Source organism: Lissotriton helveticus, chromosome 9, assembly GCF_964261635.1.
Source record: "Lissotriton helveticus chromosome 9, aLisHel1.1, whole genome shotgun sequence".
Taxonomy (NCBI): Eukaryota; Metazoa; Chordata; class Amphibia; order Caudata; family Salamandridae; genus Lissotriton; species Lissotriton helveticus.
This window is the reverse complement of record NC_136070.1, coordinates 13252934-13278288: the sequence shown is the minus strand read 5'-3', so window position 1 is coordinate 13278288 and position 25355 is coordinate 13252934. Positions and strand designations below refer to the sequence as shown.

The window sequence follows — 25355 nt, the reverse complement described above, 5'->3', positions numbered from 1 at the left end:
GTGTTACTGGGGCCATGGTATGTTACTGAGGGCAAAGCATGGGTTGGAAATGTGAGAACTTGCTAAGGAACTGCATGGAGAGAAGGGTGGTGTCTATTGAGGCTGGTGGCAGCTGTATTGAGACGAGGTGAAGGTATCAAAATAATTTCAAAACCTAGAGTGTGGACTCCGGATCCTACCATACCCACTGCTCCAGGTCTGATTCTCTAGTGGGCCGAGGCTAACAGGACATGTGCTCACAGGTGTGGAAGGAGCAGCCCTAATGACATCATTCAATACATTATAAACAAGATTCATGACTAAAATTCTGAGAAAAGCCTGCACTGTGGAGTGAAAACTTGGGACTGCTGCCTAATCCATCCAAAGTGCTCTACTGGCACAAGCGAGCAGTTGGCCTAGTGCCGTAAGCATGGCATAAACCTGCTGCCAAAGTGGCCCATGAATGCTTGTCCAAGCACAAATCAGCCTACCTGGCATAAAGTGCAGCTGAGAAGTACTTCCCGGAGAACAAATGTCACTGCCTTTCTGGCTGACACCAGTGGTAATGTTCTAATAGCGTAAATCCTCTACCAATGACAGGCAGAGTGCGGGAGCTTGTAGATGTACTGAGGGCATAAGTCCTATACCAACCACAGACAGTGAGCTGGAGCTGGTAGATGAACTAAGGGCATAAGTCCTATACCAACCACAGACTGTGAGCTGGAGCTGGTAGATGAACTAAGGGCATAAGTCCTGTACCAACCACTGACAGTGAGCTGGAGCTTGTAGATGTACTAAGGGCATAGGTCCTGTACCAACCACGGACAGTGATCGGGAGCTTGTAGATGAACTAAGAGCATAAGTCCTATACCAACCACGGACAGTGAGCTGGTAGATGTACTAAGGGCATAAGTCCTATACCAACCACAGACAGTGATCGGGAGCTTGTAGATGAACTAAGAGCATAAGTCCTATACCAACCACGGACAGTGAGCTGGTAGATGTACTAAGGGCATAAGTCCTGTACCAACCACGGACAGCGAGCTGGAGCTGGTAGATGTACTAAGGTCATAAGTCCTGTACCAACCACAGACAGTGAGCTGGAGCTGGTAGATGTACTAAGGGCATAAGTCCTGTACCAACCACGGACAGTGAGCTGGAGCTTGTAGATGTACTAAGGGCATAAGTCCTGTACCAACCACGGACAGCGAGCTGGAGCTGGTAGATGTACTAAGGGCATAAGTCCTTTACCAACCATGGACAGTGAGCTGGAGCTGGTAGATGTACTAAGGGCATAAGTCCTTTACCAACCATGGACAGTGAGCTGGAGCTGGTAGATGTACTAAGGGCATAAGTCCTGTACCAACCACGGACAGCGAGCTGGAGCTGGTAGATGTACTAAGGGCATAAGTCCTATACCAACCACGGACAGCGAGCTGGAGCTTGTAGATGTACTAAGGACATAAATCCTGTACCAACCACGGACAGCGAGCTGGAGCTTGTAGATGTACTAAGGACATAAGTCCTGTACCAACCACTGACAGTGAGCTGGAGCTGGTAGATGTACTAAGGACATAAGTCCTGTACCAACCACTGACAGTGAGCTGGAGCTTGTAGATGTACTAAGGACATAAATCCTGTACCAACCACGGACAGCGAGCTGGAGCTTGTAGATGTACTAAGGACATAAGTCCTGTACCAACCACTGACAGTGAGCTGGAGCTGGTAGATGTACTAAGGGCATAAGTCCTATACCAACCACAGACAGTGATCGGGAGCTTGTAGATGAACTAAGAGCATAAGTCCTATACCAACCACGGACAGTGAGCTGGTAGATGTACTAAGGGCATAAGTCCTGTACCAACCACGGACAGCGAGCTGGAGCTGGTAGATGTACTAAGGTCATAAGTCCTGTACCAACCACGGACAGCGAGCTGGAGCTGGTAGATGTACTAAGGACATAAGTCCTGTACCAACCACTGACAGTGAGCTGGAGCTTGTAGATGTACTAAGGACATAAGTCCTGTACCAACCACAGACAGGGAGCTGGTAGATGTACTAAGGGCATAAGTCCTGTACCAACCACTGACCGTGAGCTGGAGCTTGTAGATGTACTAAGGGCATAAGTCCTGTACCAACCACGGACAGTGAGCTGGAGCTGGTAGATGTCCTAAGGGCATAAGTCCTGTACCAACCACGGACAGCGAGCTGGAGCTTGTAGATGTACTAAGGGCATAAGTCCTGTACCAACCACTGACCGTGAGCTGGAGCTGGTAGATGTACTAAGGGCATACGTCCTGTACCAACCACAGGCCCTACATGTGCAAGCTCATGCTCACTAATGGCATACATTATGTACCAACCACAGACAATGAGTGGGAGCTATCAGATGTACTAATGGTGCAAATCCTGTACCACCCACAGACAGTGAGCAGGAGCTCGTAGTTGTACTAACGGTGTACATCCTGGATGACCACAGACAGTGAGTGGGAGGTTGTAGATTTACTAACGGCGTAAATGCTACACCGACCACACACCGGGAGCTGGAGCTTCTAGAAGTGCTAATAGTCTTGGTTCAACCTTGGCGTGTCCAGACTCTGTGGCTGTCTTCAGTCTTGGTGCATCCTTGGTGTGTCCACACTCTGGCTGTCTTCAGTCTTGGTGCATCCTTGGTGTGTCCACACTCTGTCTTCAGTCTTGGTGCATCCTTGGTGTGTCCACACTCTGTCTTCAGTCTTGGTTCATCCTTGGTGTGTCCACACTCTGGCTGTCTTCAGTCTTGGTGCATCCTTGGTGTGTCCACACTCTGTCTTCAGTCTTGGTGCATCCTTGGTGTGTCCACACTCTGTGGCTGTCTTCAGTCTTGGTTCATCCTTGGTGTGTCCACACTCTGTGGCTGTCTTCAGTCTTGGTGCATCCTTGGTGTGTCCACACTCTGGCTGTCTTCAGTCTTGGTGCATCCTTGGTGTGTCCACACTCTGTCTTCAGTCTTGGTGCATCCTTGGTGTGTCCACACTCTGGCTGTCTTCAGTCTTGGTTCATCCTTGGTGTGTCCAGACTCTGTCTTCAGTCTTGGTGCCTCCTTGGTGTGTCCACACTCTGGTGTCTTCAGCTTGGTTCATCCTTGGTGTGTCCACACTCTGTCTTCAGTCTTGGTTCATCCTTGGTGTGTCCACACTCTGGTGTCTTCAGTCTTGGTTCAACCTTGGTGTGTCCACACTCTGGTGTCTTCAGTCTTGGTTCATCCTTGGTGTGTCCACACTCTGTCTTCAGTCTTGGTTCATCCTTGGTGTGTCAACACTCTGTTGCTGTCTTCAGTCTTGGTTCATCCTTGGTGTGTCCACACTCTGGCTGTCTTCAGTCTTGGTTCATCCTTGGTGTGTCCAGACTCTGTCTTCAGTCTTGGTGCCTCGTTGGTGTGTCCACACTCTGGTGTCTTCAGCTTGGTTCATCCTTGGTGTGTCCACACTCTGTCTTCAGTCTTGGTTCATCCTTGGTGTGTCCACACTCTGGTGTCTTCAGTCTTGGTTCAACCTTGGTGTGTCCACACTCTGGTGTCTTCAGTCTTGGTTCATCCTTGGTGTGTCCACACTCTGTCTTCAGTCTTGGTTCATCCTTGGTGTGTCAACACTCTGTTGCTGTCTTCAGTCTTGGTTCATCCTTGGTGTGTCCACACTCTGTCTTCAGTCTTGGTTCATCCTTGGTGTGTCCACACTCTGGCTGTCTTCAGTCTTGGTGCATCCTTGGTGTGTCCACACTCTGGCTGTCTTCAGTCTTGGTGCATCCTTGGTGTGTCCACACTCTGTCTTCAGTCTTGGTTCATCCTTGGTGTGTCAACACTCTGGCTGTCTTCAGTCTTGGTTCATCCTTGGTGCGTCCACACTCTGTCTTCAGTCTTGGTTCATCCTTGGTGTGTCCACACTCTGTCTTCAGTCTTGGTGCATCCTTGGTGTGTCCACACTCTGGCTGTCTTCAGTCTTGGTGCCTCCTTGGTGTGTCCACACTCTGGTGTCTTCAGCTTGGTGTGTCCACACTCTGTTGCTGTCTTCAGTCTTGGTTCATCCTTGGTGTGTCCACACTCTGTCTTCAGTCTTGGTTCATCCTTGGCGTGTCCACACTCTGGCTGTCTTCAGTCTTGGTGCATCCTTGGTGTGTCCACACTCTGTCTTCAGTCTTGGTTCATCCCTGGTGTGTCCACACTCTGGCTGTCTTCAGTCTTGGTGCATCCTTGGTGTGTCCACACTCTGGCTGTCTTCAGTCTTGGTTCATCCTTGGTGTGTCCACACTCTGTCTTCAGTCTTGGTTCATCCTTGGTGTGTCCACACTCTGTCTTCAGTCTTGGTTCATCCTTGGTGTGTCTACCCTCTGTGGCTGTCTTCAGTCTTGGTGCATCCTTGGTGTGTCCACACTCTGTCTTCAGTCTTGGTTCATCCTTGGTGTGTCCACACTCTGGCTGTCTTCAGTCTTGGTGCATCCTTGGTGTGTCCACACTCTGTCTTCAGTCTTGGTTCATCCTTGGTGTGTCCACACTCTGGCTGTCTTCAGTCTTGGTGCATCCTTGGTGTGTCCACACTCTGTCTTCAGTCTTGGTTCATCCTTGGTGTGTCCACACTCTGGCTGTCTTCAGTCTTGGTGCATCCTTGGTGTGTCCACACTCTGTCTTCAGTCTTGGTTCATCCTTGGTGTGTCCACACTCTGGCTGTCTTCAGTCTTGGTGCATCCTTGGTGTGTCCACACTCTGTCTTCAGTCTTGGTTCATCCTTGGTGTGTCCACACTCTGGCTGTCTTCAGTCTTGGTTCATCCTTGGTGTGTCCACACTCTGGCTGTCTTCAGTCTTGGTGCATCCTTGGTGTGTCCACACTCTGGCTGTCTTCAGTCTTGGTTCATCCTTGGTGTGTCCACACTCTGTCTTCAGTCTTGGTGCATCCTTGGTGTGTCCACACTCTGGCTGTCTTCAGTCTTGGTGCATCCTTGGTGTGTCCACACTCTGGCTGTCTTCAGTCTTGGTTCATCCTTGGTGTGTCCACACTCTGTCTTCAGTCTTGGTGCATCCCTGGTGTGTCCACACTCTGGCTGTCTTCAGTCTTGGTTCATCCTTGGTGTGTCCACACTCTGTCTTCAGTCTTGGTGCATCCTTGGTGTGTCCACACTCTGGCTGTCTTCAGTCTTGGTGCATCCTTGGTGTGTCCACACTCTGTCTTCAGTCTTGGTGCATCCTTGGTGTGTCCACACTCTGGCTGTCTTCAGTCTTGGTGCCTCCTTGGTGTGTCCACACTCTGGTGTCTTCAGCTTGGTGCATCCTTGGTGTGTCCACACTCTGTCTTCAGTCTTGGTTCATCCTTGGTGTGTCCACACTCTGTCTTCAGTCTTGGTGCATCCTTGGTGTGTCCACACTCTGTCTTCAGTCTTGGTTCATCCTTGGTGTGTCAACACTCTGGCTGTCTTCAGTCTTGGTTCATCCTTGGTGCGTCCACACTCTGTCTTCAGTCTTGGTTCATCCTTGGTGTGTCCTCTCTCTGTCTTCAGTCTTGGTTCATCCTTGGTGTGTCCACACTCTGTCTTCAGTCTTGGTTCATCCTTGGTGTGTCAACACTCTGGCTGTCTTCAGTCTTGGTTCATCCTTGGTGTGTCCACACTCTGGCTGTCTTCAGTCTTGGTTCATCCTTGGTGCGTCCACACTCTGTCTTCAGTCTTGGTTCATCCTTGGTGTGTCCTCTCTCTGTCTTCAGTCTTGGTTCATCCTTGGTGTGTCCACACTCTGTCTTCAGTCTTGGTTCATCCTTGGTGTGTCAACACTCTGGCTGTCTTCAGTCTTGGTTCATCCTTGGTGTGTCCACACTCTGGCTGTCTTCAGTCTTGGTTCATCCTTGGTGCGTCCACACTCTGTCTTCAGTCTTGGTTCATCCTTGGTGTGTCCTCTCTCTGTCTTCAGTCTTGGTTCATCCTTGGTGTGTCCACACTCTGTCTTCAGTCTTGGTTCATCCTTGGTGTGTCAACACTCTGGTGTCTTCAGTCTTTATTCATCCTTGGTGTGTCCACACTCTGTCTTCAGTCTTGGTTCATCCTTGGTGTGTCCACACTCTGGCTGTCTTCAGTCTTGGTGCATCCTTGGTGTGTCCACACTCTGGCTGTCTTCAGTCTTGGTTCATCCTTGGTGTGTCCACACTCTGTCTTCAGTCTTGGTGCATCCCTGGTGTGTCCACACTCTGGCTGTCTTCAGTCTTGGTGCATCCCTGGTGTGTCCACACTCTGGCTGTCTTCAGTCTTGGTGCATCCTTGGTGTGCCCTCTCTCTGTCTTCAGTCTTGGTTCATCCTTGGTGTGTCCACACTCTGTTGCTGTCTTCATTCTTGGTTCATCCTTGGTGTGTCCTCTCTCTGTCTTCAGTCTTGGTGCATCCTTGGTGTGTCCACACTCTGGCTGTCTTCAGTCTTGGTTCATCCTTGGTGTGTCCACACTCTGTGGCTGTCTTCAGTCTTGGTTCATCCTTGGTGTGTCCACACTCTGTCTTCAGTCTTGGTTCATCCTTGGTGTGTCCTCTCTCTGTCTTCAGTCTTGGTTCATCCTTGGTGTGTCCTCTCTCTGTCTTCAGTCTTGGTTCATCCCTGGTGTGTCCACACTCTGGCTGTCTTCAGTCTTGGTTCATCCTTGGTGTGTCTACCCTCTGTGGCTGTCTTCAGTCTTGGTGCATCCTTGGTGTGTCCACACTCTGTCTTCAGTCTTGGTTCATCCTTGGTGTGTCTACCCTCTGTGGCTGTCTTCAGTCTTGGTGCATCCTTGGTGTGTCCACACTCTGTCTTCAGTCTTGGTTCATCCTTGGTGTGTCCTCTCTCTGTCTTCAGTCTTGGTTCATCCTTGGTGTGTCCTCTCTCTGTCTTCAGTCTTGGTTCATCCTTGGTGTGTCCTCTCTCTGTCTTCAGTCTTGGTTCATCCTTGGTGTGTCCACACTCTGGCTGTCTTCAGTCTTGGTTCATCCTTGGTGTGTCCTCTCTCTGTCTTCAGTCTTGGTTCATCCTTGGTGTGTCCTCTCTCTGTCTTCAGTCTTGGTTCATCCTTGGTGTGTCCACACTCTGTCTTCAGTCTTGGTTCATCCTTGGTGTGTCCTCTCTCTGTCTTCAGTCTTGGTCCATCCTTGGTGTGTCCTCTCTCTGTCTTCAGTCTTGGTTCATCCTTGGTGTGTCAACACTCTGGTGTCTTCAGTCTTGGTTCATCCTTGGTGTGTCCACACTCTGGCTGTCTTCAGTCTTGGTTCATCCTTGGTGTGTCCTCTCTCTGTCTTCAGTCTTGGTTCATCCTTGGTGTATCAACACTCTGGTGTCTCCAGTCTTGGTTCATCCTTGGTGTGTCCACACTCTGGCTGTCTTCAGTCTTGGTGCATCCTTGGTGTGTCCACACTCTGGCTGTCTTCAGTCTTGGTGCATCCTTGGTGTGTCCACACTCTGTCTTCAGTCTTGGTTCATCCTTGGTGTGTCCACACTCTGTCTTCAGTCTTGGTTCATCCTTGGTGTGTCTACCCTCTGTGGCTGTCTTCAGTCTTGGTGCATCCTTGGTGTGTCCACACTCTGGCTGTCTTCAGTCTTGGTGCATCCTTGGTGTGTCCACACTCTGGCTGTCTTCAGTCTTGGTGCATCCTTGGTGTGTCCACACTCTGTCTTCAGTCTTGGTTCATCCTTGGTGTGTCCACACTCTGTCTTCAGTCTTGGTTCATCCTTGGTGTGTCTACCCTCTGTGGCTGTCTTCAGTCTTGGTTCATCCCTGGTGTGTCCACACTCTGTCTTCAGTCTTGGTGCATCCTTGGTGTGTCCACACTCTGTCTTCAGTCTTGGTTCATCCTTGGTGTGTCCTCTCTCTGTCTTCAGTCTTGGTTCACCCTTGGTGTGTCCTCTCTCTGTCTTCAGTCTTGGTTCATCCTTGGTGTGTCCTCTCTCTGTCTTCAGTCTTGGTTCATCCTTGGTGTGTCCTCTCTCTGTCTTCAGTCTTGGTTCATCCTTGGTGTGTCCTCTCTCTGTCTTCAGTCTTGGTTCATCCTTGGTGTGTCCACACTCTGGCTGTCTTCAGTCTTGATTCATCCTTGGTGTGTCCACACTCTGTCTTCAGTCTTGGTTCATCCTTGGTGTGTCCACACTCTGGCTGTCTTCAGTCTTGGTGCATCCTTGGTGTGTCCACACTCTCTGGCTGTCTTCAGTCTTGGTGCATCCTTGGTGTGTCCACACTCTGTCTTCAGTCTTGGTTCATCCTTGGTGTGTCCTCTCTCTGTCTTCAGTCTTGGTTCATCCTTGGTGTGTCCTCTCTCTGTCTTCAGTCTTGCTTCATCCTTGGTGTGTCCTCTCTCTGTCTTCAGTCTTGGGTTATCCTTGGTGTGTCCACACTCTGGCTGTCTTCAGTCTTGGTTCATCCTTGGTGTGTCCACACTCTGTCTTCAGTCTGGGTTCATCCTTGCTGTGTCCACACTCTGGCTGTCTTCAGTCTTGGCGCCTCCTTGGTGTCTCCACACTCTGGCTGTCTTCAGTCTTGGTTCATCCTTGGTGTGCCCTCTCTCTGTCTTCAGTCTTGGTTCATCCTTGGTGTGCCCTCTCTCTGTCTTCAGTCTTGGTGCATCCTTGGTGTGTCCACACTCTGGTGTCTTCAGCTTGGTGCATCCTTGGTGTGTCCACACTCTGTCTTCAGTCTTGGTTCATCCTTGGTGTGTCCACACTCTCTGGCTGTCTTCAGTCTTGGTGCATCCTTGGTGTGTCCACACTCTGTCTTCAGTCTTGGTTCATCCTTGGTGTGTCCACACTCTGGCTGTCTTCAGTCTTGGTGCATCCTTGGTGTGTCCACACTCTGTCTTCAGTCTTGGTGCATCCTTGGTGTGTCCACACTCTGTCTTCAGTCTTGGTTCATCCTTGGTGTGTCCACACTCTGGCTGTCTTCAGTCTTGGTGCATCCTTGGTGTGTCCACACTCTGGCTGTCTTCAGTCTTGGTTCATCCTTGGTGCGTCCACACTCTGTCTTCAGTCTTGGTTCATCCTTGGTGTGTCCACACTCTGTCTTCAGTCTTGGTGCATCCTTGGTGTGTCCACACTCTGGCTGTCTTCAGTCTTGGTGCATCCTTGGTGTGTCCACACTCTGTCTTCAGTCTTGGTGCATCCTTGGTGTGTCCACACTCTGGCTGTCTTCAGTCTTGGTTCATCCTTGGTGTGTCCAGACTCTGTCTTCAGTCTTGGTGCCTCCTTGGTGTGTCCACACTCTGGTGTCTTCAGCTTGGTGCATCCTTGGTGTGTCCACACTCTGTCTTCAGTCTTGGTTCATCCTTGGTGTGTCCACACTCTGTCTTCAGTCTTGGTGCATCCTTGGTGTGTCCACACTCTGTCTTCAGTCTTGGTTCATCCTTGGTGTGTCAACACTCTGGCTGTCTTCAGTCTTGGTTCATCCTTGGTGCGTCCACACTCTGTCTTCAGTCTTGGTTCATCCTTGGTGTGTCCTCTCTCTGTCTTCAGTCTTGGTTCATCCTTGGTGTGTCCACACTCTGTCTTCAGTCTTGGTTCATCCTTGGTGTGTCAACACTCTGGCTGTCTTCAGTCTTGGTTCATCCTTGGTGTGTCCACACTCTGGCTGTCTTCAGTCTTGGTTCATCCTTGGTGCGTCCACACTCTGTCTTCAGTCTTGGTTCATCCTTGGTGTGTCCTCTCTCTGTCTTCAGTCTTGGTTCATCCTTGGTGTGTCCACACTCTGTCTTCAGTCTTGGTTCATCCTTGGTGTGTCAACACTCTGGTGTCTTCAGTCTTTATTCATCCTTGGTGTGTCCACACTCTGTCTTCAGTCTTGGTTCATCCTTGGTGTGTCCACACTCTGGCTGTCTTCAGTCTTGGTGCATCCTTGGTGTGTCCACACTCTGGCTGTCTTCAGTCTTGGTTCATCCTTGGTGTGTCCACACTCTGTCTTCAGTCTTGGTGCATCCCTGGTGTGTCCACACTCTGGCTGTCTTCAGTCTTGGTGCATCCTTGGTGTGCCCTCTCTCTGTCTTCAGTCTTGGTTCATCCTTGGTGTGTCCACACTCAGTTGCTGTCTTCAGTCTTGGTTCATCCTTGGTGTGTCCTCTCTCTGTCTTCAGTCTTGGTGCATCCTTGGTGTGTCCACACTCTGGCTGTCTTCAGTCTTGGTTCATCCTTGGTGTGTCCACACTCTGTGGCTGTCTTCAGTCTTGGTTCATCCTTGGTGTGTCCACACTCTGTCTTCAGTCTTGGTTCATCCTTGGTGTGTCCACACTCTGTCTTCAGTCTTGGTTCATCCTTGGTGTGTCCACACTCTGTCTTCAGTCTTGGTGCATCCTTGGTGTGTCCACACTCTGGCTGTCTTCAGTCTTTATTCATCCTTGGTGTGTCAACACTCTGTCTTCAGTCTTGGTTCATCCTTGGTGTGTCCACACTCTGGCTGTCTTCAGTCTTGGTTCATCCTCGGTGTGTCCACACTCTGTCTTCAGTCTTGGTTCATCCTTGGTGTGTCCACACTCTGTCTTCAGTCTTGGTTCATCCTTGGTGTGTCCACACTCTGGCTGTCTTCAGTCTTGGTTCATCCTCGGTGTGTCCACACTCTGTCTTCAGTCTTGGTTCATCCTTGGTGTGTCCACACTCTGTTGCTGTCTTCAGTCTTGGTTCATCCTTGGTGTGTCCTCTCTCTGTCTTCAGTCTTGGTGCATCCTTGGTGTGTCCACACTCTGGCTGTCTTCAGTCTTGGTTCATCCTTGGTGTGTCAACACTCTGGTGTCTTCAGTCTTGGTTCATCCTTGGTGCGTCCACACTCTGTCTTCAGTCTTGGTTCATCCTTGGTGTGTCCTCTCTCTGTCTTCAGTCTTGGTTCATCCTTGGTGTGTCCACACTCTGTCTTCAGTCTTGGTTCATCCTTGGTGTGTCCACACTCTGTGGCTGTCTTCAGTCTTGGTTCATCCTTGGTGTGTCCACACTCTGGCTGTCTTCAGTCTTGGTTCATCCTTGGTGTTTCCACCCTCTGTGGCTGTCTTCAGTCTTGATTCATCCTTGGTGTGTCCACACTCTGGTGTCTTCAGTCTTGGTTCATCCTTGGCGTGTCCACACTCTGGCTGTCTTCAGTCTTGGTGCATCCTTGGCGTGTCCACACTCTGGTGTCTTCAGTCTTGGTGCATCCTTGGTGTGTCCACACTCTGGCTGTCTTCAGTCTTGGTTCATCCTTGGTGTGTCCACACTCTGTGGCTGTCTTCAGTCTTGGTTCATCCTTGGTGTGTCCACACTCTGTCTTCAGTCTTGGTTCATCCTTGGTGTGTCCACACTCTGTCTTCAGTCTTGGTGCATCCTTGGTGTGTCCACACTCTGGCTGTCTTCAGTCTTTATTCATCCTTGGTGTGTCCACACTCTGTCTTCAGTCTTGGTTCATCCTTGGTGTGTCAACACTCTGGTGTCTTCAGTCTTGGTTCAGCCTTGGTGTGTCCACACTCTGTCTTCAGTCTTGGTTCATCCTTGGTGTGTCCAGACTCTGTGGCTGTCTTCAGTCTTGGTTCATCCTTGGTGTGTCCACACTCTGGCTGTCTTCAGTCTTGGTTCATCCTTGGTGTGTCCTCTCTCTGTCTTCAGTCTTGGTTCATCCTTGGTGTGTCCACACTCTGTCTTCAGTCTTGGTTCATCCTTGGTGTGTCAACACTCTGTCTTCAGTCTTGGTTCATCCTTGGTGTGTCCACACTCTGGCTGTCTTCAGTCTTGGTGCATCCTTGGTGTGTCCACACTCTGGCTGTCTTCAGTCTTGGTGCATCCTTGGTGTGTCCACACTCTGTCTTCAGTCTTGGTTCATCCTTGGTGTGTCCACACTCTGGCTGTCTTCAGTCTTGGTTCATCCTCGGTGTGTCCACACTCTGTCTTCAGTCTTGGTTCATCCTTGGTGTGCCCAGACTCTGTGGCTGTCTTCAGTCTTGGTTCATCCTTGGTGTGTCCACACTCTGTTGCTGTCTTCAGTCTTGGTTCATCCTTGGTGTGTCCTCTCTCTGTCTTCAGTCTTGGTGCATCCTCGGTGTGTCCACACTCTGTCTTCAGTCTTGGTTTATCCTTGGTGTGTCCAGACTCTGTGGCTGTCTTCAGTCTTGGTTCATCCTTGGTGTGTCCACACTCTGGCTGTCTTCAGTCTTGATTCATCCTTGGTGTGTCCACACTCTGTCTTCAGTCTTGGTTCATCCTTGGTGTGTCCACACTCTGGCTGTCTTCAGTCTTGGTGCATCCTTGGTGTGTCCACACTCTCTGGCTGTCTTCAGTCTTGGTGCATCCTTGGTGTGTCCACACTCTGTCTTCAGTCTTGGTTCATCCTTGGTGTGTCCTCTCTCTGTCTTCAGTCTTGGTTCATCCTTGGTGTGTCCTCTCTCTGTCTTCAGTCTTGCTTCATCCTTGGTGTGTCCTCTCTCTGTCTTCAGTCTTGGGTTATCCTTGGTGTGTCCACACTCTGGCTGTCTTCAGTCTTGGTTCATCCTTGGTGTGTCCACACTCTGTCTTCAGTCTTGGTTCATCCTTGCTGTGTCCACACTCTGGCTGTCTTCAGTCTTGGCGCCTCCTTGGTGTCTCCACACTCTGGCTGTCTTCAGTCTTGGTTCATCCTTGGTGTGCCCTCTCTCTGTCTTCAGTCTTGGTTCATCCTTGGTGTGCCCTCTCTCTGTCTTCAGTCTTGGTGCATCCTTGGTGTGTCCACACTCTGGTGTCTTCAGCTTGGTGCATCCTTGGTGTGTCCACACTCTGTCTTCAGTCTTGGTTCATCCTTGGTGTGTCCACACTCTCTGGCTGTCTTCAGTCTTGGTGCATCCTTGGTGTGTCCACACTCTGTCTTCAGTCTTGGTTCATCCTTGGTGTGTCCACACTCTGGCTGTCTTCAGTCTTGGTGCATCCTTGGTGTGTCCACACTCTGTCTTCAGTCTTGGTGCATCCTTGGTGTGTCCACACTCTGTCTTCAGTCTTGGTTCATCCTTGGTGTGTCCACACTCTGGCTGTCTTCAGTCTTGGTGCATCCTTGGTGTGTCCACACTCTGGCTGTCTTCAGTCTTGGTTCATCCTTGGTGCGTCCACACTCTGTCTTCAGTCTTGGTTCATCCTTGGTGTGTCCACACTCTGTCTTCAGTCTTGGTGCATCCTTGGTGTGTCCACACTCTGGCTGTCTTCAGTCTTGGTGCATCCTTGGTGTGTCCACACTCTGTCTTCAGTCTTGGTGCATCCTTGGCGTGTCCACACTCTGGCTGTCTTCAGTCTTGGTTCATCCTTGGTGTGTCCAGACTCTGTCTTCAGTCTTGGTGCCTCCTTGGTGTGTCCACACTCTGGTGTCTTCAGCTTGGTGCATCCTTGGTGTGTCCACACTCTGTCTTCAGTCTTGGTTCATCCTTGGTGTGTCCACACTCTGTCTTCAGTCTTGGTGCATCCTTGGTGTGTCCACACTCTGTCTTCAGTCTTGGTTCATCCTTGGTGTGTCAACACTCTGGCTGTCTTCAGTCTTGGTTCATCCTTGGTGCGTCCACACTCTGTCTTCAGTCTTGGTTCATCCTTGGAGTGTCCTCTCTCTGTCTTCAGTCTTGGTTCATCCTTGGTGTGTCCACACTCTGTCTTCAGTCTTGGTTCATCCTTGGTGTGTCAACACTCTGGCTGTCTTCAGTCTTGGTTCATCCTTGGTGTGTCCACACTCTGGCTGTCTTCAGTCTTGGTTCATCCTTGGTGCGTCCACACTCTGTCTTCAGTCTTGGTTCATCCTTGGTGTGTCCTCTCTCTGTCTTCAGTCTTGGTTCATCCTTGGTGTGTCCACACTCTGTCTTCAGTCTTGGTTCATCCTTGGTGTGTCAACACTCTGGTGTCTTCAGTCTTTATTCATCCTTGGTGTGTCCACACTCTGTCTTCAGTCTTGGTTCATCCTTGGTGTGTCCACACTCTGGCTGTCTTCAGTCTTGGTGCATCCTTGGTGTGTCCACACTCTGGCTGTCTTCAGTCTTGGTTCATCCTTGGTGTGTCCACACTCTGTCTTCAGTCTTGGTGCATCCCTGGTGTGTCCACACTCTGGCTGTCTTCAGTCTTGGTGCATCCTTGGTGTGCCCTCTCTCTGTCTTCAGTCTTGGTTCATCCTTGGTGTGTCCACACTCAGTTGCTGTCTTCAGTCTTGGTTCATCCTTGGTGTGTCCTCTCTCTGTCTTCAGTCTTGGTGCATCCTTGGTGTGTCCACACTCTGGCTGTCTTCAGTCTTGGTTCATCCTTGGTGTGTCCACACTCTGTGGCTGTCTTCAGTCTTGGTTCATCCTTGGTGTGTCCACACTCTGTCTTCAGTCTTGGTTCATCCTTGGTGTGTCCACACTCTGTCTTCAGTCTTGGTTCATCCTTGGTGTGTCCACACTCTGTCTTCAGTCTTGGTGCATCCTTGGTGTGTTCACACTCTGGCTGTCTTCAGTCTTTATTCATCCTTGGTGTGTCAACACTCTGTCTTCAGTCTTGGTTCATCCTTGGTGTGTCCACACTCTGGCTGTCTTCAGTCTTAGTTCATCCTCGGTGTGTCCACACTCTGTCTTCAGTCTTGGTTCATCCTTGGTGTGTCCACACTCTGTCTTCAGTCTTGGTTCATCCTTGGTGTGTCCACACTCTGGCTGTCTTCAGTCTTGGTTCATCCTCGGTGTGTCCACACTCTGTCTTCAGTCTTGGTTCATCCTTGGTGTGTCCACACTCTGTTGCTGTCTTCAGTCTTGGTTCATCCTTGGTGTGTCCTCTCTCTGTCTTCAGTCTTGGTGCATCCTTGGTGTGTCCACACTCTGGCTGTCTTCAGTCTTGGTTCATCCTTGGTGTGTCAACACTCTGGTGTCTTCAGTCTTGGTTCATCCTTGGTGCGTCCACACTCTGTCTTCAGTCTTGGTTCATCCTTGGTGTGTCCTCTCTCTGTCTTCAGTCTTGGTTCATCCTTGGTGTGTCCACACTCTGTCTTCAGTCTTGGTTCATCCTTGGTGTGTCCACACTCTGTGGCTGTCTTCAGTCTTGGTTCATCCTTGGTGTGTCCACACTCTGGCTGTCTTCAGTCTTGGTTCATCCTTGGTGTTTCCACCCTCTGTGGCTGTCTTCAGTCTTGATTCATCCTTGGTGTGTCCACACTCTGGTGTCTTCAGTCTTGGTTCATCCTTGGCGTGTCCACACTCTGGCTGTCTTCAGTCTTGGTGCATCCTTGGCGTGTCCACACTCTGGTGTCTTCAGTCTTGGTGCATCCTTGGTGTGTCCACACTCTGGCTGTCTTCAGTCTTGGTTCATCCTTGGTGTGTCCACACTCTGTGGCTGTCTTCAGTCTTGGTTCATCCTTGGTGTGTCCACACTCTGTCTTCAGTCTTGGTTCATCCTTGGTGTGTCCACACTCTGTCTTCAGTCTTGGTGCATCCTTGGTGTGTCCACACTCTGGCTGTCTTCAGTCTTTATTCATCCTTGGTGTGTCCACACTCTGTCTTCAGTCTTGGTTCATCCTTGGTGTGTCAACACTCTGGTGTCTTCAGTCTTGGTTCAGCCTTGGTGTATCCACACTCTGTCTTCAGTCTTGGTTCATCCTTGGTGTGTCCAGACTCTGTGGCTGTCTTCAGTCTTGGTTCATTCTTGGTGTGTCAACACTCTGGTGTCTTCAGTCTTGGTTCATCCTTGGTGCGTCCACACTCTGTCTTCAGTCTTGGTTCATCCTTGGTGTGTCCTCTCTCTGTCTTCAGTCTTGGTTCATCCTTGGTGTGTCCACACTCTGTCTTCAGTCTTGGTTCATCCTTGGTGTGTCAACACTCTGGTGTCTTCAGTCTTTATTCATCCTTGGTGTGTCCACACTCTGTCTTCAGTCTTGGTTCATCCTTGGTGTGTCCACACTCTGGCTGTCTTCAGTCTTGGTGCATCCTTGGTGTGTCCACACTCTGGCTGTCTTCAGTCTTGGTGCATCCTTGGTGTGTCCACACTCTGTCTTCAGTCTTGGTTCATCCTTGGTGTGTCCACACTCTGGCTGTCTTCAGTCTTGGTTCATCCTCGGTGTGTCCACACTCTGACTTCAGTCTTGGTTCATCCTTGGTGTGCCCAGACTCTGTGGCTGTCTTCAGTCTTGGTTCATCCTTGGTGTGTCCACACTCTGTTGCTGTCTTCAGTCTTGGTTCATCCTTGGTGTGTCCTCTCTCTGTCTTCAGTCTTGGTGCATCCTCGGTGTGTCCACACTCTGTCTTCAGTCTTGGTTTATCCTTGGTGTGTCCAGACTCTGTGGCTGTCTTCAGTCTTGGTTCATCCTTGGTGTGTCCACACTCTGTTGCTGTCTTCAGTCTTGGTTCATCCTTGGTGTGTCCTCTCTCTGTCTTCAGTCTTGGTTCCTCCTTGGTGTGTCCACACTCTGGCTGTCTTCAGTCTTGGTTCATTCTTGGTGTGTCAACACTCTGGTGTCTTCAGTCTTGGTTCATCCTTGGTGCATCCGTGGTGTCTCCACACTCTGGCTGTCTTCAGTCTTGGTTCATCCTTGGTGTGTCCACACTCTGTCTTCAGTCTTGGTGCATCCTTGGTGTGTCCACACTCTGTCTTCAGTCTTGGTTCATCCTTGGTGTCTCCACACTCTGGCTGTCTTCAGTCTTGGTTCATCCTTGGTGTGTCCTCTCTCTGTCTTCAGTCTTGGTTCATCCTTGGTGTGCCCTCTCTCTGTCTTCAGTCTTTCTGCATCCTTGGTGTGTCCACACTCTGTCTTCAGTCTTGGTTCATCCTTGGTGTGTCCACACTCTGTCTTCAGTCTTGGTTCATCCTTGGTGTGTCCACACTCTGTCTTCAGTCTTGGTTCATCCTTGGTGTGTCCACACTCTGTCTTCAGTCTTCGTTCATCCTTGGTGTGCCCTCTCTCTGTCTTCAGTCTTGCTGCATCCTTGGTGTGTCCACACTCTGTCTTCAGTCTTGGTTCATCCTTGGTGTGTCCACACTCTGTCTTCAGTCTTGGTTCATCCTTGGTGTGTCCACACTCTGGCTGTCTTCAGTCTTGGTTCATCCTTGGTGTGTCCACACTCTGTCTTCAGTCTTGTTTCATCCTTGGTGTGGCCGTCTTCAAACCATGTGTTCTTTCTTCTCACCTCAGATGCTCAGTCTGATGCTCTGGGACAAGAGACCAAGAATGGCCTCTTCCCTCACGAGTTTGGTCTCCAAGATCCCTCGGATCAGGTGCCTCCAAGTCTGTCATCTCAAGATGCTTGCAAGGTGCCGCAAGCGCCTGTGCCTAACCCACGGAGTGTCTATGCAGTGAGTTCCCAGACTGAAGATCCGGCGACGGCCCAAGGAGGTGTTTCTGCTCCAAGGTAAGGACATATTGTAATGAGTAGCTCAACCACAAAAGCTGCTTGGGAACTCTGTGTGCATGGATGGAGCAGAGCAGGTCAAGTGTGTGGTCTTTGTGTAGAAAAGTGTGTGGTCTCAGTGCATGGCAGGTGTGTGGTCTCAGTGCATGGCAGGTGTGCGGTCTCAGTGCATGGCAGGTGTGCGCTCTCAGTGCATGGCAGGTGTGCGCTCTCAGTGCATGGCAGGTGTGCGCGCTCAGTGCATGGCAGGTGTGCGCTCTCAGTGCATGGCAGGTGTGCGCTCTCAGTGCATGGCAGGTGTGCGCTCTCAGTGCATGGCAGGTGTGCGGTCTCAGTGCATGGCAGGTGTGCTTTCTCAGTGCATGGCAGGCATACGATCTTAGTGTAGGGGAGGCTTACGGTCTTAGTTCAGGGCAGGTGTGTGGTCATATAGTAATGCAGGTGTGCACTCTCTATGCATGGCAGGTGTGCACTCTATGCATGGCAGGTGTGCACTCTATGCGGGTGTGTGTTAGTGTAGGGCTGGTGTGTGTTCTTGGTGTAATGTACGTCTGTTCATGGTGTAGGATGGGTGCCATCTTGGTGTGGGGCGAGTGCATTGTTGATGTAGGACGGGTGTGCATTCTTGGTGTAGGACGGGTGTGCGTTCTTGGTGTAGGACGGGTGTGCGTTCTTGGTGTAGGACGGGTGTGCGTTCTTGGTGTAGGACGGGTGTGCGTTCTGGGTGTAGGACGGGTGTGCGTTCTGGGTGTAGGACGGGTGTGCGTTCTGGGTGTAGGACGGGTGTGCGTTCTTGGTGTAGGACGGGTGTGCGTTCTTGGTGTAGGACGGGTGTGCGTTCTTGGTGTAGGACGGGTGTGCGTTCTTGGTGTAGGACGGGTGTGCGTTCTTGGTGTAGGACGGGTGTGCGTTCTTGGTGTAGGACGGGTGTGCGTTCTTGGTGTAGGACGGGTGTGCGTTTTTGGTGTAGGACGGGTGTGCGTTTTTGGTGTAGGACGGGTGTGCGTTTTTGGTGTAGGACGGGTGTGCGTTTTTGGTGTAGGACGGGTGTGCGTTCTTGGTGTAGGACGGGTGTGCGTTCTTGGTGTAGGACGGGTGTGCGTTCTTGGTGTAGGACGGGTGTGCGTTCTTGGTGTAGGACGGGTGTGCGTTCTTGGTGTAGGACGGGTGTGCGTTCTTGGTGTAGGACGGGTGTGCGTTCTTGGTGTAGGACGGGTGTGCGTTCTTGGTGTAGGACGGGTGTGCGTTCTTGGTGTAGGACGGGTGTGCGTTCTTGGTGTAGGACGGGTGTGCGTTCTTGGTGTAGGACGGGTGTGCGTTCTTGGTGTAGGACAGGTGTGCGTTGTTGGTGTAGGACGGGTGTGCGTTGTTGGTGTAGGACGGGTGTGCGTTGTTGGTGTAGGACGGGTGTGCGTTGTTGGTGTAGGGCTGGTGTGCGTTGTTGGTGTAGGGCGGGTGTGCGTTGGTGTAGGACCGGTGTGCGTTGTTGGTGTAGGTCTCAGTGCGGGACAAGTGCGTTCTTGGTGTAGGGCGGGGTGCGTTCTTGGTGTAGGGCGGGTGTGCGTTCTTTGTGTAGGGCGGGTGTGCGTTCTTTGTGTAAGACGGGTGCGCGTTCTTTGTGTAGGACAGGTGCGCGTTCTTTGTGTAGGACAGGTGTGCGTTGTTTGTGTAGGGCGGGTGCGCGTTCTTTGTGTAGGACAGGTGTGCGTTGTTTGTGTAGGGCAGGTGTGCGTTCTTTGTGTAGAGCGGGTGTGCGAGCATTGTAGGGTGGGTGTGTAATCAGGGGCTGCAGGACCTATAATCAGTTCTTCTCCTTCTTTTGATTGCTCTCCTTGTGTAAAATACCTGATCACCCTCTGCCCCATCATGTCGAGTCCACGCCAGAGCAGTTATTACACAGCTCATCAAAGGGGTTACATGTTTACATGTCTTTACCATGAGGCTTTTTACAGTTGTGCCTCAGGTTGTGTTTTTCACCAGAATTTTGAGCCTTGCACTTTTTCTTTTTTTTTTTAACAGTGCCATGGAGAGGCCAACAACACGCTTGGCTGAGAGTCCCGCCTTTGTCGGCCACGCAAAACCTGTTGATGTCTCCCTCCTCCTTAAGGAACTGGACATCCTGCGCGACACTAATACGAAGGTACTGTGATGCCTGCAGGGTGCAGTGCTGCTGTCACGCGTTCTGTGCTGCTGTCACGCATTCTGTGCTGCTGTCATGGGTGCTGTGCTGCTGTCACGGGTACACTGTTGCTGTCATGGGTACAATGCTTCTGTCACTGGTTCAGTGCTTCTGTATCTGATAGAGCCTTCTTGCTTCAGATTCCTTACCTTCGAGTATCCCAGGCATCTTGCTGGATCCGGAAAATTTTGCTTGAGCAATACCCCTTGCTCTTGCCGTTGGGTGGCTGCATTCGGCTCCGCGTGACGTCATCTGTGTTGATAGCATTGGTTTTGCAGTGTGAATATTCCTGGATTCACTATGCTGTGCATTATTTTGCCATCTAGTGGTTGGGTCCGGAATTCTAGTCTTTTTTTTTTCTCTCTTGGCCCGGGTGGGCGTCGACATACCACCATTTAGTGTCCTTCGTGACGTCGACGTGCTTCTTCCGGAAACTCCCACCGTTGGTCGCCATCTTCAGATACTTTTTTCCGCCGTTGGGTCTGGATCGTTACCGAAGAGCTTTAGAGTTTTGGCGGAAGAATCAACGAAAAGAGAAGAAAATCAACGAAATTCAAACTTTTCAAGACACCCGACTACAGGTGCTTTTAACCGGGACGACGAGGGAGAAGGTTTTTCAACAAAGATCTCAACCTTCAATGGAGAATGTGCTCGAGGGGGCTCACTGAGCGACGGAATGGACAAAACACCTTTCAAGGTTTGCACAAATTGCCATCATAAATACACCTAGAAGGACCAGCATCCAGTCTGCAATCTCTGCCTGCAGTTTGACCACAACAACGAGGACTGCAACACGTGCTCAGCGTTCAAACCCAAGGCCCTCACAGTAAGAGAGAGGCAGAGAAGGGCGAACCACACCATGCAGGGGTAGGGGCCACCTCCATCGCTCCGAAACTTGGGACTCTCCAGTGGAGAGGAGGACAACATCTCAGAGGGACCGGAGGACTGCACGGTCATCGAAGCCCCAAAGAAAATGTCGAAGGAGGTAAGAGTTGTCGACCCCCAGTCACTAGAGCGACGCTTGAAAGGGTGAAGCTAAGTCCTTGAGCGACACTCGTAGGAGTGAAGCAAAGTCCTCAAAGGGAACATTGCCGCCAAAGTCTCTGCACAGGCAACAGCACCCAAGGACAAGCAGCCCAGCGGATCCTTAGAAAAGGACTCCCAGTCGCCCAAAGCCCTAGAAAAATCAAGGTCGTCAAAGGATGCCCTCGAAAAGGACACCTTGGTGCCGAGGAAAGAAGGGCTAACTACAGTTTTTACGGTCACGAAGCGAAACGCACAATCTCTTGACTGCGAACAGGCCGCGTAGATGGAAAAGAAGAAGAGGAGGTTCGAGGCAGAGATGACGAGCATCCTGCAACGAAAAAAGGACTTTGACAAAAGGATGAGCCAGTACACCATCCCGCCGAAGCCCGCGCTCGAAGTCGAAAGAGAAGACGAGGACGCTGAACCGCCAAAAACGCCTGAACTGATGAACGAACAGGAGAAAATCTATTATTGGGACGCCTTATCTGCTGTTTGCCACCCAGGAGAGGAGAGGAGAAGGACTTACGGACCCGCGGAGCAGACCTGTTGCCCGCATCTTGTTGACACCGCTGCTCCCGCTCCCGCTGTTGACACCGCTGCTCCCGCTACCGCTCGCCGCACCCGCTTCGCGGGTGCCGCTTCGCGGGCTGCAGCAAGGGGCCAGTTGAAAGGCAGCTGGCTGATTGAGGAGGCAGCAAGAAGGAAGGCGTGTACACGCAGGGACTCGAAAGACCAGGAGTCCCTGCGCCGCTCAGGTGTGCACGGCCGCGCCCCCAGCGAGACACCCCCCCCCCGCCCACAATGGCTACTACTTAATAGGCTGCTTGGCGCACAGCGGGACGCGTGCGGGACGCCGAGCGAAGCCCGGGCAAAGGGCGGGCAGTCAGGGGCTGTCTAGGGCTGGGCTGGGCTACCCCCCTGTGATTTGTTACCCGGATACCGCCGGTGAAAACACAAATTCTAGCGTGAGTATATGCTCTTCCCCTGTTACCTGGACTAATGACAACCCGCTCAGGGAAGAATTTAAGGGGAGGAAGTGGAGGGTGCCCAACCGGTGTTATAGGCACTATGGACAAATTCATAACCCGGGTTGCTGCCGTTATCGAGAAGGAGATCGTCATGACGGAGCGGCGGCTTTCGTTGGACTTAAATCCGTCGAAGAGATCATCCCTGGGCTCCATAGCTCGTGCTGTTTCCCCCATGAGCTCCCCTGCCCAACCGCTAACCCCTCCTCATATACAGGAGGAACCTCGGCTTGTTTCACTAAGGGCCAGCATCGATAGACTGGAAAACTTGGCTGCATCGTCTACCCTCCACCTTGAGGTTGCCGGCTCTGAGGCACCGCTCCCCATAATAACAAGCCCTGTTGTTCCTCCAGCTTCAGCAAGAGACCCGGGGTCCTCGGACAAACCAATGCCGGACCCCAGGATTCTGACCACAGGGAAAACAAAAAGGAAAAGGACTGTCAGCCCGTTTAAAAAGAGCTCCATGAAATGGTACAGGAAACTGCAGAAACGGGGTCTGAAGGGCTCATTCTCCAAGCATCAAACTAACACCCCTTTTGTATTTAAGGGGGCAGGCTCCGTTGCTGCTAACGCCAGTGCCATTCCCTCTTCTGCCCCACAGTCCTTGCCTCTCTGTGCCCCGGTTACTTTTGTCCAGATGGAGGGGCTGCTGAAATCTCTCTTGGTCCCGATTGTTGATAAAGTAGCAGGGATGGGAGAAAGGCTAGACAGACTCGAACAATCGACCCTGGACAGCTTTTTCTCGCTGAAAGCTCTGATTAAACTACACTTCAAGACAAGGGAGGAGGGGCAGGGAGGGAGCTCCCCCAACAGTTTCACCCTGGTGTCTCAGCTCGCCCTTCCGGATACAGCACTCGCGACCAATGCAACATTATCGCAGCCGGTCGACATTGCACCTGCTGAGCCACGGAGGGCCCCTTCTCCAGTGGGTAGCATTGGTCAAGCAGTGCGAGCTGTTCCAAGCATCCTGAAGCACCCTAAAGCATCGGGTCGGGCAGAGCAGCCGGGGAGGAACGTTCAAGCAACAACTAAGGGAACTCCTACAGGGTCGGGCGTAAGTAAAACCACCTCGTATGCCCAAACTGATACAACCTCACACGCTAGCAATCCCCCAACGCGACCGCAAATTCTAACATCTAAGGTTGTCCATAAAGGTGTACTGTCTAAGACGTCCCCCAAACCTCCTCCAGTCAACTTGCCACCAGATTGCCACCCATATGTTGCCGTTTTGATCAACGTACCCACACTAAAGGCTGACACCAATGAATCCCCCCAGGCATTAATAAACAAAACTATGCACTGGCTCGAAGCCAATAAACCCCTAGCTAGGGGCCTTGATGGTCATATCATAGGAGCAAGATGGGTGAACTGGGTGGGCTATGGTCAAAAGAAAGTGGAAGGTGATTGTGTGGTGGTTAACTTCAGAGACAGTAGAGTAGCATAATCCATCTGTGACTCAAATCCTAATCTTAGGGGGCAGGGAATTAGCTTAGTGGATTTAACATTCTTCTATCCAAGAATAACCCCACTTCTGACTGGTCGAGACTTTGGGTCAGGGCAAAACAACAGCCTTAACTACTTTGACTTCCCTACCAAACCTCTGTTCTATCCTCAGGCAGCCTGGCAACCAACCGGGCAGAGCCTTCTGGGATACTGAAACGAACCAAATCCTGTGGAGTTGGCCGGAGACGACATTGCTGCGGGAGACTCCGATTTGAGTGGACTGCTTGCTGCCCCTGTCACTCCCCTTTTACGCAGCAAAATCCCCCCACCCATGTATGAGAGAAGCCAGGCTCGACCCGAGCAAGAAGGGGCTAGTACTCTACTGTTACAGGAACCTGTGGCGTGTGAGAACGAACCAACTTCCGGCGCTGCTCCAGCTGTGACGGATCCAGTTCTTAGGATTTTCAGCTGGAATATCGCCGGAATTGATAGGAAACTGGAATTGCCCGAATGGAGTGCCCTCGTCGAGGGTTACTCCATCTGCATATTCCAAGAGACATGGGCCCTGGAGCCCCGTCACAAGGTGGGTTATTCGTCTCACTTTATCCCCGCGGTCAAACCCCTGGCAGGGAGGGGGCGCCCCTCGGGGGTCTCCTCATCTGGGTTGCAGTCTCTTTGGACTGCAGGGTGGAGGAGCACTTTACAAACTCCCCTGACATACTCAACATCATGCTGAAGGATTCCCGGGGTTGCATCCAGTTAGACATTTATAACGTCTATGCCAGAGGTACAAGGGGGGGAGTGCAATCAGACACCATAGCACTCCTGGAAGACCTGCTAAGAAAACGGCCAAGGAACCCGAGCACCATGGTGACGGGTGACTTTAACTGCACGTTCGAGCCCCTTGGTCTTGACGATGTGTTGGGTTTAGAGGAGGAGGATGCGAAAAGGGGGATCCCGGCCTTGGTCCTGCCCCCCATTAAGAAATGGACGCAAGTGGCTCTACAGATCAATGCACTAAATTTGGAATTTGATCTAAGGGCAGTAAACGGGAGGTCCAAATCGGATGTGCAGGGCGCACACACATACAATAGGCCCAATCATACATCGAGAATAGATTATATTCTTCTCGACGTATGTTTATGGAGTACCCTGAGCGATATGAAGATTATTGAGAGTATTGATAGCGACCATAATCTCCTGTCTCTCGATCTGATTCCAGGGTGGCTTATGGATACGGATAGGTCCAAACGATCATTGCTGGCACCTAATACCCCGAGATCTACGGTATCTAACTATGAGAGACGGCTAAAATGGCCCAAGATCGCCCTGTCCAGCGAGAAACTTCTTTCTATAGGTGTCCTGCTGGTCGAGGCCCAGAGCAAACTGACCCTATTGCCTAGTGCATCAAAGGAGGCCACGCAGGTCTTTTGTGCCCTAATTGGTGCACTGGGCAAACTCTTTTTTTCTACCCAGCGGCGCTCGGAGTACGTCCAACAGGATAGATCCCTGGACAAAACAGGGCTGGTATACAACTAAATGCAGGCACAAGAAAACGGCCCTGATAGAGGCAGTTAAAACTAAGTCCCCAATTGCAGTCACATTAGCCAGGAAAGACTATTCCCTGACCATAAAGGCGGCTAAAAATGAATGGGAGGCTAAGTTTTGGGAAGATCTTTTGACCGCAAGCAAGGGAAAGGATGCAAGGAGCTTTTGGAGTCTGATTAAGAATAAGAATAGGCCAGATGGGTCGCTTGTTAGTTGCAACATCCCCGCCCAGCTCTGGTATACTCACTTTGAGGCTCTTTACTCCCACCCTGTAGGGGCTCTTAGTGATTCATTTTCCCCTGTGAACGATCTAACGGTCAGTGACATGAATGACTTCACTGAGAGGGAGGTAGAAGCAGTAATCAAGTCTGTGGTCCCACTAAAAGCTGCGGGGCCTGACGGGATCCCCGGCGATTTGCTCCGTGCCAATCCCAAGGTATGGGGCAAACTGGTTGCCACCTTACTAAACGCAATTATGAGGGGTGCATCGGTACCTGATTCCTGGAAGGGGGCGGAGGTTGTCCCGATCTACAAAAAGGGATGTCGGGACAGCCCCGCCAACTACAGGCCAATCAGCCTGATTGACTCCTCTCAAAAGGTGGCAGGGAAGGCAATTTTGGGGAGGATCCTCCAATGGGCCGAGGAGCACAAGATATTGTCAGACTTCCAGGCGGGCTTCCGCACAGGTACGGGGACGATAGAACAAAAGCTTTTAGGTTGACCCTCCTGTACTGGAAGGTGGTGGTGCTGGGCAAGGGCAGTCTTTATTTGGCCTTTATTGACCTGAAGACTGCCTTTGACCTAGTACCAAGGGAGGAGCTTTGGAGGGTCCTGCAGGGGCTGGGTTTACCCGCTTACATCCTGTCGCTTC

General features: G+C 51.3%; 1 protein-coding gene across 2 annotated transcripts in view; it reads left to right on the top strand.

Moving 5' to 3' along the window:
• Window positions 1-25355, top strand: part of MIPOL1 (mirror-image polydactyly 1) — a 680101-nt gene that overhangs the window by 193843 nt on the left and 460903 nt on the right. For both annotated transcript variants that reach the window (XR_013600818.1, XM_078659355.1), the window contains exons 5-6: window positions 17047-17263; window positions 19283-19403. Coding sequence is in view for 1 of the 2 variants with exons in the window: in XM_078659355.1 (XP_078515481.1) it covers window positions 17047-17263; window positions 19283-19403 (338 nt within the window). In the remaining variant the exon portion in view is untranslated. The remainder of the gene's footprint in view (window positions 1-17046; window positions 17264-19282; window positions 19404-25355) is intronic.